This window comes from Dendrobates tinctorius, unplaced genomic scaffold (genome assembly GCF_039654945.1).
Source record: "Dendrobates tinctorius isolate UK_male_01 unplaced genomic scaffold, ASM3965494v1 ptg000014l, whole genome shotgun sequence".
Taxonomy (NCBI): Eukaryota; Metazoa; Chordata; class Amphibia; order Anura; family Dendrobatidae; genus Dendrobates; species Dendrobates tinctorius.
Window position 1 is genome coordinate 16,008,087 of NW_027361682.1, and position 15,670 is coordinate 16,023,756.

Consider the following 15,670-nt stretch of genomic DNA (forward strand, 5'->3'; position numbering starts at 1 on the left):
GGTTAACAATCGAGGCGTTCCTCCTGCGATTATTAGCGGCAGGTCCTGGCTGTAATACTCAGCCATTGCCTGCCGGGCATGGGGTGGGCTCTCTGCGGAAGCCCCCTTTTATACACCTGCTTTCGACATGCACGGAGCGATGTCGTGAAGGGGTTAAGTAAAAAACTGTACATTTGGCATCCCCAGAATCGTAAAGGCCTACAGAATCATAATCAGTCCCTAAGGGGTTAACCAATTGCAGAATTCTGGTGCACAATAGATGCAAAAAAAAAAAGCTTCTCTAGCAAGTTTTTGAAAAAAATAAATAAAATAAAAAAATGGGTGTGGCTAGCCATGAGGGGCGTGGCCTGACAAATAACTCATAATTTATGCCACAGATCACCAGGCACTGGTGCGCGACAGATTGGGGGATAATAGACACATCGTTACCTGGGCCTCTGCTAATCAGCATTACACCCACGTGGGGCTCACTCAGCTGTCAATCAAACTTGTACAATCCGGTCCAAAAGAGAGCCGCCTACACTGCCTGATTCCATGGAAACCATATTACCCAATAGGAATGCAGCATTAATGATTGAAAGCTATCTCCAGCCTATGTTCTGCAGGAGAAGGCGGGATAACTGAGGGAAAAAAATGATGGAGTGGGAGCGAAGTAACGGTTTCTAAATGATTGACGGCGCTAATAGCCAATCACAGCGGATATATGTGGCGGAGGAGAGACCGAGCTGGCCAATAGAGTAGGTGGTAAGGTTTGAAAGGCTCCTCCTAGTGGCTGTGGGCGTTCCTGGTGAGGTGACGGGCTGGTGGTTACCGGGAGGCGCAGAGACAGAGAGGGAGCCCAGGAGCCGCCGGTAAGAGGGGGATGGTGGCCGGGGCGGGTTCATGACTGGAGATTTCCGTGATAATGGTAATATTGGATTATTATAATGTTATTACCCCACCGGGGGGATTAGTGAGCCGCCCCCCATACTCAGCAGTATGTAACCCCCAGAGTGCAGCCGGCTGCACTGTACGGGGAATTCCTAGTGATTGTCCTGAGTGGAGATTCTGTCACTGGTGACAACCCAGTGCCCAGGCGATGCCCCTCATACCACATCAGTGCAGCCCCCTAATGACCCAAGGGTGGGGGGTGCCCACGCAAATGCTGCTCCACTGTGCCCCCTCTGTGGGTAATGCCCCCACTAAAGCTGCTCCATTGTGCCCCATGTGTGGGTGATGCCCCCACTAATATTGCTCCATTATGCCCCATGTGTGGGTGATGCCCCCACTAATGCTGCTCAACGGTGCCCCATGTGTGGGTGATGCCCCCCACTAATGCTGCTCCACTGTGCCCCCTCTGTGGGTAATGCCCCCACTAATACTGCTCCATTGTGCCCCATGTGTGGGTGATGCCCCCACTAATGCTGCTCCACTGTGCCCCATGTGCGGGTGATGCCCCCACTAATACTGCTCCATTGTGCCCCATGTGTGGGTGATGCCCCCACTAATACTGCTCCATTGTGCCCCATGTGTGGGTGATGCCCCCACTAATACTGCTCCACTGTGCCCCATGTGTGGGTGATGCCCCCACTAATACTGCTCCACTGTGCCCCATGTGTGGATGATGCCCCCACTAATACTGCTCCATTGTGCCCCATGTGTGGGTGATGCCCCCCACTAATGCTGCTCCGCTGTGCCCCATGTGTGGGTGATGCCCCCCACTAATGCTGCTCCACTGTGCCCCATATGTGGGTGATGCCCCCCCACTAATGCTGCTCCACTGTGCCCCATGTGTGGGTGATGCCCCCCACTAATGCTGCTCCACTGTGCCCCATGTGTGGGTGATGCCCCCCACTAATGCTGCTCCACTGTGCCCCCTCTGTGGGTAATGCCCCCACTAATACTGCTCCATTGTGCCCCATGTGTGGGTGATGCCCCCACTAATATTGCTCCATTGTGCCCCATGTGTGGGTGATGCCCCCACTAATACTGCTCCATTGTGCCCCATGTGTGGGTGATGCCCCCACTAATACTGCTCCACTGTGCCCCATGTGTGGGTGATGCCCCCACTAATACTGCTCCACTGTGCCCCATGTGTGGGTGATGCCCCCACTAATACTGCTCCGCTGTGCCCCATGTGTGGGTGATGCCCCCACTAATACTGCTCCATTGTGCCCCATGTGTGGGTGATGCCCCCACTAATGCTGCTCCGCTGTGCCCCATGTGTGGGTGATGCCCCCCACTAATGCTGCTCCACTGTGCCCCATGTGTGGGTGATGCCCCCCCCTAATACTGCTCCACTGTGCCCCATGTGTGGGTGATGCCCCCACTAATACTGCTCCACTGTGCCCCATGTGTGGGTGATGCCCCCACTAATACTGCTCCACTGTGCCCCATGTGTGGGTGATGCCCCCCACTAATACTGCTCCATTGTGCCCCCTCTGTGGGTGATGCCCCCCACTAATGCTACTCCACTGTGCCCCATGTGTGGATGATGCCCCCCACTAATACTGCTCCATTGTGCCCCATGTGTGGGGGATGCCCCCACTAATACTGCTCCATGTGCCTCCTCTGTGGGTATTGCCCCTACTAATGCTGCTCCACTGTGCCCAATGTGTGGGGGATGCCCCCCACTAATACTGCTCCATTGTGCCCCATGTGTGGGTGATGCCCCCCACTAATACTGCTCCACTGTGCCCCATGTGTGGATGATGCCCCCCTAATACTGCTCCATTATGCCCCATGTGTGGGTGATGCCCCCCACTAATGCTGCTCCACTGTGCCCCATGTGTGGTTGATGCCCCCCACTAATACTGCTCCATTGTGCCCACTCTGTGGGTGATGCCCCCCACTAATGCTACTCCACTGTGCCCCATGTATGGGTGATGCCCCCCACTAATACTGCTCCATTGTGCCCCATGTGTGGGGGATGCCCCCACTAATACTGCTCCATGTGCCTCCTCTGTGGGTATTGCCCCTACTAATGCTGCTCCACTGTGCCCCATGTGTGGGGGATGCCCCCACTAATACTGCTCCATTGTGCCCCCTCTGTGGGTATTGCCCCTACTAATGCTGCTCCACTGTGCCCCATGTGTGGGTGATGCCCCCACTAATACTGCTCCATTGTGCCCCCAGTGGGTGATGCCCCCCACTAATGCTGTGCCCCTTTTCTATTATCTCATACCCATGCTGTGCCCCCTTTTCTATTATCTCATACCCAGGCGGTGCCCCCTTTTCTATTATCTCATACCCGGGCGGTGCCCCCTTTTCTATTATCTCATACCCGGGCGGTGCCCCCTTTTCTATTATCTCATACCCGGGCGGTGCCCCCTTTTCTATTATCTCATACCCGGGCGGTGCCCCCTTTTCTATTATCTCATACCCGGGCGGTGCCCCCTTTTCTATTATCTCATACCCGGGCGGTGCCCCCTTTTCTATTATCCCCAGAGATCGCATTAACGCCTGTCTGGGCGTCTATGACGCCCAGGCAGGCGAAAAAATGCCTTCAGATTAGTACGAATCGTCCACGGGACACATCGTTCTAAGCTACAGTGGCAGCGAGTTGGACGGAGCTGGGGAAAGGGCAGTATCATATGTTGCGGAGCGACTCACGTCATCGCGGCGCGCCCTCTGTGCTTGTCTCTCAGCGGGTGGTAGCGTGCAGCAGCGGCCGTACGGACACGTGACCCGCGCGACTGACGTCATCGCAAATGACTGTGCAAACCAAGTCACGCTGCCCGGTGTATCACGGTGGGGCCAATCATTTATATACACCTGCTTGGTTTCCATCTATCTCCACCCTTCTCTGGCTCTGTGAAGCCAGAGCTGTCAATCAAAAAGAGGGGGTGGAGATTGAGGGAAAACAAGCAGGTGGGAAGGTGTATATAAATGATTGGCCCCGCCGTGCGTACTCCTCCGTGGTGAAAAATACTCCTCAAAAATATTGGGAGGAGTATTTTTACTCCTCTGAAAAATATGTAGCGCAACCTCTGACTATCCCATACCCAGGCGGTGCCCCATTTTCTACTATCCCATACCCAGGCGGTGCCCCTTTTTCTACTATCCCATACCCAGGCGGTTCCCCTTTTTCTACTATCCCATACCCAGGCGGTTCCCCTTTTTCTACTATCCCATACCCAGGCGGTTCCCCTTTTTCTACTATCCCATACCCAGGCGGTTCCCCTTTTTCTACTATCCCATACCCAGGCGGTGCCCCTTTTTCTACTATCCCATACCCAGGCGGTGCCCCTTTTTCTACTATCCCATACCCAGGCGGTGCCCCTTTTTCTACTATCCCATACCCAGGCGGTGCCCCTTTTTCTACTATCCCATACCCAGGCGGTGCCCCTTTTTCTACTATCCCATACCCAGGCGGTGCCCCTTTTTCTACTATCCCATACCCAGGCGGTGCCCCTTTTTCTACTATCCCATACCCAGGCGGTGCCCCTTTTTCTACTATCCCATACCCAGGCGGTGCCCCTTTTTCTACTATCCCATACCCAGGCGGTGCCCCTTTTTCTACTCTCCCATACCCAGGCGGTGCCCCTTTTTCTACTCTCCCATACCCAGGCGGTGCCCCTTTTTCTACTATCCCATACCCAGGCGGTGCCAGGTTATGGCTCTTCTCTAATACACTCTTCCCAGCTATTGTTCCCTCCATCACATTCTGCCCTGAACTTTTTGCCCGTCTTAACCACTGAACCTCCAATTCCTACTTTGCCCCCTGAAGTGCCCTCTTTGCATGCATGCTCTGTGCCTAGACATCACACATGCCCTGAGCTCTGGATCAGCCACTTGTTAAGAGTCTGCCCCAACCTCTAGGATTCCCTAATTCCAGGGTGTGGGCAATAGCACTCAAATACACATCCATTTTTAATATGATGCCGCACCTTCCCAATAAAAAAAACAGTAAGTATTTGATACCAATCTGTAATAAAATGATTGTTTCCAGGTTGCTGCATTTCTCTGCCAGTGCCAGAATGTGTGCCCTTCACCAATCCCCAAGTATTCCTCTTGGATAACTGTGGGGTCTAGTACTTGATCCCCTTCTTCCTTGTACCCTGAATTATTCCTTTAGGCGCTCCCCTCCCCATTTTTGAATGACAATGGTCTCCACCTTGATTTGATCACTAAATAAAGGTTTTTTGGTAGATGAGTTGGCTGTCTGGAGGGACAAGGTGCTGCCTGCTGTCCTCCGCCCCTCCCCCCCATTCATTCATTCAGGGATCGTGGAGGCGGCCATGTTTTTCCTCGCTGCAGCAGAGGAAGGGTTAACCAATTGGCCACATGGGTTACTCCTGCCTTTCTGGCTGCCTTCAAGGGCAGCTTGATCTTTCTTCCCCCCCTCCCACAGTCTGGTGCCCATGTGTCTCAGTCCTGCTTCGTATCCTTGTGGCACACACTGTTGGGCAGAGGGTGCCATCTCCTTCTGGCTGCCTGTCCTGCTGCAGAACATCTCGCTCCACATCAGGGGCACCACCCAGGTCTTGCTTTTGAGCTGTTTTCAGCTTGACCTTGTTTAGGTGGGGGGGGAGGGGATGGCAAGAAAGGGGTTAAGTTGGAAGATCAAGTGTGGAGACCAGTTACCCTGCGCTGGGTGGGCGGCTGCTCAGATCTCTTATTGCAGCAGCTCAAGGGGAACAAAGAGCCTGTCTACATCATGACTTGCAGCTTCCATGCGCTCAGTCCTCCTCTGCTCTGTCTAGCCCCCTCCTCTGTGCCCACCTCCTACAGGAACATACAGCCATCTCTCCAGCCCCTCGTTTACCCGTTATGCCCCAAAAATCTGTCTCCAGCTGTCACCCCCTGCAGCCGTACTCTTCCCGTTCACCTTCGGGTCTGGGGGGCCGTTCTTAGGCGCATTAACCCGCCTATATCTGTATCCGGATTATTAGGTAGCGGGTATTACGCCCGCGTTATTGTAACGTCGCCCTGCGTGTAATCTTCCCAACCTTGTAATCGTCATTATGCAAATTTTCCAATCAAGGATTGAATTCTTCAAATAAGTTTTTTTTCTCTTTAAATTCTTCTCATATTTCAAGGCTGGGGGCCGAGGGCTGATTAGTCTCATATTTCTCATACCCACCAGGAGATGCCAGCGCTCTTGACTTTTTTTTTAAGCTGCATTTTACTGGGGGTATTGGCAGGGCATAAGGTGGTGGTATTACTGGCGGAGGGGTGTTTGAGGTGCCAATGTTGACAAGGTGTAGTGCATTTGTACATTGACATTTTTGAAAAGGTGGGAAGGTGATAATTGAGTATATGGCCAGGGCTGTCGAGTCTGCGTTGGAGCCCATTTTGGTGGAGTCGGTGTCATGGAAATTGAGGAGTAGGAGTTGTGGCTTACTGACTCCACAGTAGGGTGACCGCAAAAAATCGATGTCGGAATTTTGTCCGTCTGGACCCCACAAAACGATTCCCCTTTCCAGATATTGAGAGAGCCAAAATTTGAGCTCGATCAAACGACGTTAACCCGTGCCGCTCGTGGCTCAAAGTTTGAAAAAATCCAAATTGAGGTATTTTAAGATTTAGGTATTTTGCATAGTCTGTTAGACTATAAAGAATGTGACAACAACATTGCAGAAATAGCCATGACCAAAGTTTCGAACCATTTGTGGTATTTGAATGCAGAGTTGGTGGGATTATCGTTTTTTGATCCCACCATTACAGACAATGAAAAGTTGTTAATGGCTAATAAATTGCTCAGTAGCACAGATGAACCATCAGAGCACGCTAGGGTTGTAAATCCAAAAGTTAGGAAAGAAAAATTAAGAGGTAGGAAGTAACCGACTTTAACGACCTTCTGACAAAAGATGAAGAACAAAAGCAATATGTCCTGCAAGTTGTAAGCAAATGCCGAGCATTATATTCTGACGTTTCAAAAACTACTTTAACAAAAGCTCTAGAATAGATTAGATAACTATGTAAAATTATCAACTCATGTAGGTTAGCGTGCTCTGATGGTTCATCTGTGCTACTGAGCAATTTATTAGCCATTAACAACTTTTCATTGTCTGTAATGGTGGGATCAAAAAACGATAATCCCACCAACTCTGCATTCAAATACCACAAATGGTTCGAAAATTTGGTCAGGGCTATTTCTGCAATGTTGTTGTCACATTCTTTATAGTCTAACAGACTATGCAAAATACCTAAATCTTAAAATACCTCAATTTGGTTTTTTTCAAACTTTGAGCGACGAGCGGCACGGGTTAACGTCGTTTGATCGAGCTCAAATTTTGGCTCTCTCAATATCTGGAAAGGGGAATCGTTTTGTGGGGTCCAGACGAACAAGATTCTGACATTTTTTCCCCCCCATATGAGATCCGGTCACCCTACTCCACAGCCCTGAATATGGCGCTACTGGCTTGTAGTCTTCCCCATCTCTAGTATATGCAATCACTTTGGTTCCTCCACCCACAATTCTGATAAAGGGGACCAAGAGCTGGTGGTCCACATTTTATGGCCGGGGCACTGGTGCGCGAGATGAACGGGCCGTGTTGTAGTACCACTGCTTAGTGAGTGTCTGGAAAACGACTCCAGTTCTGCCCTTCATTCTGAGGATCAGGGGGGGGTCCCAGAAGTTGGACCTAGGAACACTCCTTTTGGTGCCCCACGATTCAGAACTACCATATCCTCATACTGGATGTGCCACATGCACGTTACACACCACCTGCACATTTTTAGACCGCAACCTGGCCCAGTCCTGAGAAGGGCAGTTATCTGGGGATGGCATGGTATAACCAACACATAAAGCAATAGATCCAGAGCAGGGGTGGCTAGTTAATTTTCCTGATGGGCCTCATGAGAAACCATGGCTATTGTGGAGGGCTGAACCAATAGACTGAAATGAATTATGCTAAATATTAACAAATGAAATAATTTTTATTAATATTGTATCTCTTAATTTAGAGCAGAATTAAGTATGCTGACGCCCTCCCTATATGCAGCATGAACACCCACAAAGCCCATCTATATGTGGCGCGAGGCCCCACACACTGCCTCCCCTATATACAGTAAAGATTCCCCATATGCAGTATAAACCTATGCACAGCCTCCCGATATACAGTATAAGCCACGCCATATTCCCCTATATACAGTATGATTCCCCCACATAAGCCTCCCTACATACGATGTGAGCCTTTAGCCTGTATTTTATTTTGCACCAGATTTTCTTTTAATTTGCTTCTTTTTTAAGTCTCATATCTTTGTGGCTTTTCTTTAATGCAGGGGTGGTTTTTGCTTTTCAGACATTTGCGGCCGATTAATCAATTGTGACTTTAAGAAAAGTTGTGAAACTTTTGCACCAATGTACTACAGTACCCCCTCTCCCGCAGAGTGATTTTTATGTATGCCTAACTTTTTTTTTTTCTAAAATTTTGCTTCATTTTAGCAGAACTTGACACTTTTATTGCAAGGTTAAAGGCGAAAATAAAGAGCATTTTTTTTTTTATTTTGCGCAAAATTCATAAACTTATGTTTCGAATAATTTTGCGCAAATAAATGCATAACATAACTAAAAAGTGACTTTAAAAAACCACCTCAAATGATGAAACATGGCCCACTGTGTTAGCAGGTTTAAGTTGGCAGTATTAGGGATATCCCGGTTTGAGCATGTTATCACCTATCCCGTAGGTGATATTTGTTGGCTCACTGTGTGGTTTGTGGCACCCTGCTGCTGTAATTTAAAAACTGTCACTTGAACAAAAAAATCAAATACATGTAGCTCGTAAAATATCTGTGCTTCCTGATTCTGACGTTTTTCTTTTTGCAACAATATTGACATTTGTCGCTTTTAGAGCACATAATGTGAAATCTCTACTTGCAGTCCAACTGGACGTTTTTCACTGGAACTCGAAGGAAAGGACTTTCTCAAGCGTCTTGCTCATCTTTATCCACAATTTATGCAGTACAGTTGTAGAGCATGCCATAAGAGGTCAGGATAGTTCTGGTCCAGAAAAATGCTAATGTGTTGAGATTTTGAGGAAGACTGCCAACTTCACATGCTAGGAAATGCAGTGCCAGATAGTTAACCTCCCCTTTTAGATGGGCTGCTCTGTTTTTGATTAGCTTTACTAAAAAAAAAAAAAAATTCTGAGCTCAAGACCTGAGTGATCAGCTGTGATCTGTGGGGAATCCTGGAAGTACATGTACGGTTTCCCTGCAGTGCCACCACAGGAGAAATAAGGCATTACATGGCGCTTATTCATAATAATGGGTTGTCTGTGTATTACTGGGTCCTCCAGAGAGAGAGATGCTCTCTATAATTGATCTTCACTCTCTCCAATATCTGAGGTTCCGGTACAGCGGAACACCACTGTCTGTTTTTAAACTTGACTACTTGTTTAAGACTCAACTTTTTGGTAATTCTTTTTTCTAAAAACTTGAGGCAAAGAGTTGACTAGTTGCCATGTTTTGGAGTTTCAGTAGGCAAGTGTGGGCTCAGTGGTTGACAATGCTAAATTTTGAGTGGGTATATTCATGCGGAGAAGCGTCTGGGGAGGGAGGATGCGAAGAAGCGATCTGCGGAGCTCAATGAGATGACGTTATGGTTCTGTAGTGGATTGGATGACACACACTGATAGGCTTCCTGGAGTTTAACAAGGGTCGAGCTGTGCCAGGAAAGAAGCAACAGGTGAAGTCATTAGTCACCCAGCTCTGTAATAATGGGAAGGCTATATCCAGTCTGATTACCAAGTACATCCCCTACTGTGAGACAGCAAAATCCGGACACTAGTAGGATGTCTCCTGGGAAGTGGTAAAACGTGGCATGTATTGATTGGGAAGTGCTAATTTGTATGCAATCCCTATCACAGTCGATAGTAGTGTCCTCATTCCTAAATCACATACTGAATATTGGTCTTCTGTTTTGTTTTTCCCTCGCACACACACAGAAGAATACAACTACTATAATACTGTCCCTATGTACAAGAATATAACTGCTATAATACTGCTCCCTATATACAAGAATATAACTGCTATAATACTGCTCCCTATATACAAGAATATAACTACTATAATACTGCCCCCTATGTACAAGAATATAGCTACTATGATACTATGCCTATGTACAAGAATATAGTTGCTATAATACTGCCCTTATGTACAAGAATATAACTACTATAATGCTGCTCCTATGTACAAGAATATAACTACTATAATACTGCTCCTATGTACAAGAATATAACTACTATAATACTGCCCCTATGTACAAGAATATAACTACTATAATACTGCCCCTATGTACAAGAATATAACTACTATAATACTGCCCCTATGTACAAGAATATAACAACTATAATACTGCTCCCTATGTACAAGAATATAGCTACTATAATACTGCCCCTATGTACAAGAATATAACTACTATAATACTGCCCCCTATGTACAAGAATATAACTACTATAATACTGCTCCTATGTACAAGAATATAACTACTATAATACTGCCCCTATGTACAAGAATGACTACTATAATACTGCCTCTGTATACAAGATAATAGAAAGGTTTTATCTACATATAGTAGGGTATCTTCCGATTATTTTGCTACCAGAATAATTTGGTGGAAAATAGTCACATTTCAGTCTGGTGAATTTTCGGTGACCGCGTATTGTTAGATACATTATTTTGTGATTACTTTTTTGTTTTCTGGACTCAAACATTATACTTACTGTTGGTGAACGACTAGTCTGCATGACTTGGTAAATCTAAGCCTATCATGCGTGATACTTTCTGCTGATCCCATGTATCTAAGCTCGTCTTAACTGATAACATTCTGCTTTATGTCTTCTCTCCGTAGGTGATTCCTAGAGACTCCTAGTCATGATGTCTCAGAGAGTGGGGCAGGATGACCCCGAGCGATACCTTTTCGTGGACCGCGATGTGGTCTACAATCCAGCCACACAGGCTGACTGGACGGCCAAGAAGCTGGTGTGGGTTCCGTCAGAACGACACGGGTTCGAGGCAGCCAGCATCAAGGAGGAGAAGGGTGATGAGGTGGTGGTGGAGCTAGCGGAGAATGGCAAGAAGGCCATGGTGAACAAAGATGACATCCAGAAGATGAACCCACCGAAGTTTTCCAAGGTGGAAGACATGGCGGAGCTGACGTGCCTCAACGAGGCCTCCGTCCTGCACAACCTAAAGGACAGATATTACTCGGGACTCATCTATGTAAGTCAGAACTTTCTCTTTTTGTAACTGATAATACTTTCTTCTGAGTTTAGGATATGGTTGGTTTTTTTTATGTAAATTAATCACAATAGTCCTTGCCTCACCATGAATTTAAAGGGTTAGGCTGTGCCATAAGTGTCTGGTGCTATTCCTATCTCGATATCGGGGCATTGTAGTGGTACTCAGGCTGGGACACTCGTTCAAAATATGGGTGTGAAATCTTGGTGCCTGAAGTAATCCTAGTTAAAGGGTAACTCCCATCCAAAGGATAGTCATTTTTGGATTAGTGGGGGTCCTTCCAGTGGGACCCCCCACTGATTCTTAGATCGAGACAATGAAGTACCCCGTTGGAGTGGAACGACAGCCCCTCCATTTATCTTTTATGGGATTCCTAGAGGTAGCCGAGTAATCCATTTGGGAATGACCAGATGAGCCACCACTCTTTTTCCAAGTTCGTTCTCGGTGGGGGTCCTTGGGGTCTTATAATATGCATAGGTGATAACAACAAATATTAGCTAAATCCCTCTGCAGCCGCCACTTCCGAGAATTTTCAGAAATGTTGTCTTTTCATTTCTTGCCTCAAATTAAACCAAAAATTTACCATCCGGGTCACGTCTGGGGGCTGTCAGATACTGGCAGCTGTGGAACTGCAGACTTTGTCCACTGGACTGCCTTATTTCCAGGGTCACTTGGATCTGATGGGTTCTCCAGTTGCTATCAGAGCCAAGTTCTCATCTGCAGCCGCATAAACAATCTTGTCATCCGTCCGGCCCCGGATTTCGAGCGACTGTCAGCATCGAGAGCGGTTTCCATATAGATTAGTCATTATTCCTTAGTGGAGTTTGCCGTCGTCATCTGCAGGGCCCAACAGGGCACTTTGTAATCAATACCCACACATTAGGTAATGACACACATGCATATTTATATGTTGGAGGATGCGTGTCTTAAAGGGGCAGGCTGTGACATCCTTTTCGTGATCTTTTGATGCAGTTAAATAGGGACATCGCGTGTCTTCAAAAAGAAATGGGACTTTTATTTCCGAAGTGCACTACATTAGTCTTCATAATGTGACCTAAAAACCCATAAGTGTACCAATTAAATGGTTTACTAAAGAGCACATGGGGCTGGTAACACAGTCATCATTATGATTTCAGGCAGGGAGCGAGCACATGACTTTTAGCAGGGAGAGGTCACATGACTTTTAGCAGGGAGAGATTACACAACTTTACATCTTACTCTAGACATGATGAGCGGTGCTTTTAATGAGAATGATTTCAAAGGACGTTTTAGTGGGACAAGCTTAAGCTGTGGGCACCATACAGAGGACAACCTTTGTAAGTGACCCATCCTCTTTACATGAGAGAGCCTTTTATATGGTTTTAAGAGGTTCTCTGCTTTGTATAAAGAAATCTTTATAATCGGCTAGTAAGCACAGACCACGCTAATAAATGTCTCCTTGTTGGAACTGCCAACGATCAATTGTGTTTAAACATGGCAATAAGTGTTCCGTTTCCCTACAGTGCCCCCACAGGGAAAATAAAGTATTACACTACTCATTCAAATCAATAGGTACACACATGACAGTTCCTCCAGAGACAGGTAGGCTCTATAGACAATAGATGGGATCCTTACCCGATCACCCCAGATTCACTGCTTGGGATATACAAAGTTTTTTTTTTTTTTTTTTTTTGTTTTTTTTTTTACTAAACTTAACTAACCCTTTAAGATATCCACTCCTCCCTTCTGTGGATTTGTAGTAATGCTCCATGCATTATTGATCTGGTTTCCTCTTTTTCCATGTACTTCTAATTGATACGTCTCTTCCATCTCTTCCTCCATTGCGCCTCCGTCCCCATATCCTTTTTATGGATGTATGGCAAGCTTTCTGTGGGCAAGACATAGCAAGGACTCGGCCAAGGAATGGTCGTGGTCTGCCTGAGAATGCACTGTGTCAGAGGTAAGGAATGGAAGCAATCATCGGGGCATAGGAATGGCGAGCGTTTGCCAGGAGATAAGCCGCCCGGCGGAGACGCTGAACGCTATAGAAAGCAGACGTCTGTCACTTTTCTATTTCAGACTGTGTCTGGAGGAATCCATGGAGAGCGCTTATCTGCAGCAGTAAGATAAGTGGCAGCGTGTGGAGGGGCAGCATCAACCTTGAAAATAACATTTTTTTTACTGTGACCTAATAAACCTGACGGGAAGGCGGACAGATGAAGTTGGTCGTTCTCATTTATGGATCACCTTTTGGTCTCATTTCGAGGGCATCCCCATTTAGTTTTTTTTTTTTTTATATACATGGATGTATTTAGCATACATGGTTTGTAAAGGAAATTGGGTTTAATGTCCTTTTTGTGGGGTTCTGTTTCTGAGAACCTTGATGCTTTGTAGCTGGGGCTGCCTTGAGTTACTTCATAGGCCTGGTGGAGTGTTTTTTTTTTTTTTTTTTTTTGTGAAGGGACTAACTAGTGTCTAGTCAAATCCCAGATGATCTCATAAAGGGTTACTATAATCAAATTAACTAATATCCAAATTGATCAATTGATCACTGAGGATGTGGCTTCAGTCATTCCAGCTATCATGGAAAAGCTACAGTGGCCACTACTGGAGGACATTTAGCATTGCATCCTGCTATTGAAATACACTGGCAAGCTAGATCCACAATAGAAGGGGTTTGTGTGCAGCTGATGTCCATATTGTCAAAGGCGTCATCTTTTAAGACAGCCACTCTAATGTTTTGGCAAAAAAAAATTTTTGTCCACATTGTAGAAATTTCTTGGCTGTGACTGCAGCACTGAATAGAATACCTAGAATACCTGATTTTGTAAGGCTTCTTTTGTTTGTTCTTCTGACTTCCTTCGACATTTTTTGTTTTGAAGGCTTTTTTTTCTTTAGATTCCGGGGGAACCAAAAACATCCTCCCAGGTTGTTCGTCTTGAAATCAAGGATCTGGTGTGTGAGGAAGCACTCTTTCCTGTAGGTCTGGAGAAAAGGCGCTTTGTTTTTTGTCTTTCAGATTTTTTTCATGTTAGCCATTTTTATATCTCTATTAAGACTATTTAGCCCCCTTTTTTGCTATTAAGTTATCTAGTTTAGAAAAACTGATCAGCATGAGTAGGTAGCAACATCCCACACAGAGAAAAGGTTTGTCATGTTGAACCCTTCTGCTTAGTGGGGAACCACAGTGTAAATATTTGGTTTTCCTTTAGCACTCCCGCTGGGCATTAAAAGTATCACAACGTCAAGACCTCCAGTTCCAAGTGAATCTCAACTGAGGGCATTAATTAGCAAATCCTGACAGCATATAGAAAGGGTTTACATCCTGTTTCTCTTAAAGGCATGTTATTAATATACCAGCATGCAGTTTTAAATATGACAGCAGCACCCCCTCGCCGGTTATTTGTATTACGTTTTGCAATTTTGGCAATTTGCATTTGGCTCTTCTAATCACATAAAGTTGGACTGTAGACAAGCTGCTTCTTCAAAAAGGAAAAAATTTTGCAATACTTAAATATGCAGCCTGATAAAACAAAAACAAAGTAACTTAAAGGGCTTGTCCTCAGGTGAAAATAAATGATCACCTATCCTTAGGATCTTTGGGGTCTCGACTCTTGGGAATCTTTTTGAAGGCATAATGGCTCCATTCATTCCTTATGGGGCTGCTGAGTGCTGCACTCCGCTTTTTTTTTGACAGCCCTATAGAAAATTAATAGAGCGGCCGTTGACGTATGATCTAATGCTCCGACGCTGTATTACACACTTTTTAAAGGGATTATTTTTTTATTTTTTGCATTTAGTTGATAAAAATTTTTCCAGATACAGGTTAGCTTTTGTCACATCCAGATCTGGTTTTATAACTTTGTCAGCTATTTGGAATTGTTTGGGGTGGTCACAGTCTGATTCCCCAGGATTCTTAAAGCAACTTTGGATGTAACTGGAGTATAAAATATTTGTAAGTGCTTTTTATGCAATTTCCTAACCCCTCTACCCAAATGAGTAAGTAGAGAATTGCAGAATCTTGCCTCAGCCCACAGTGACCGTAGTCCATCCCTATACTTATACTGCGGGGCACGGCTGGACGTCCTCCGCACACAACCACAGTCCTTCCCTTTTTAGCCACAGATATGTCAGGGTGAGGTTCGGCACTTCCTGATTGCAGAGATTTGAGAATTGCACGCCTATCACTGTGTCACAAGAAGACGGCACAGAATGACTCTTGTCAAGGAGGGAATCCACACTTGTGTATCAGTCACCAGCTGCAGCACAATAGGGGGTCTCCCACAACCCCCTTTAACACAACCACCTATATCCCTCCATTTCTGCCCTGATTTATGTTTTTCACCACTTATAAATGTGACGCTGGCTGAGGACCACTTTATAGAGGACCCACGGTCACCGTGACTTCGAGGATTCGTTGGCCAAACCTCCTTTAAGCTGCCTTGGACATAACGTCTGAGGAGGTCCTGGTATCTGGGCATATAAAGAGCCTCAGCCTTCCAAAGGCACCAAGGCGTAGAGGCTC

The 15,670-nt window shown here is 46.2% G+C and overlaps 1 protein-coding gene across 2 annotated transcripts in view; it reads left to right on the forward strand.

Moving 5' to 3' along the window:
* Positions 1 to 704: 704 nt before the first annotated feature.
* The window catches only part of MYH10 (myosin heavy chain 10), an 84,279-nt gene continuing 69,313 nt past the window's right edge, over positions 705 to 15,670 (forward strand). For both annotated transcript variants that reach the window (XM_073559680.1, XM_073559681.1), the window contains exons 1-2: positions 705 to 851; positions 10,778 to 11,148. In XM_073559680.1, coding sequence (XP_073415781.1) covers positions 10,801 to 11,148 — 348 coding nt within the window. In that variant the 5' untranslated portion in view covers positions 705 to 851; positions 10,778 to 10,800. The remainder of the gene's footprint in view (positions 852 to 10,777; positions 11,149 to 15,670) is intronic.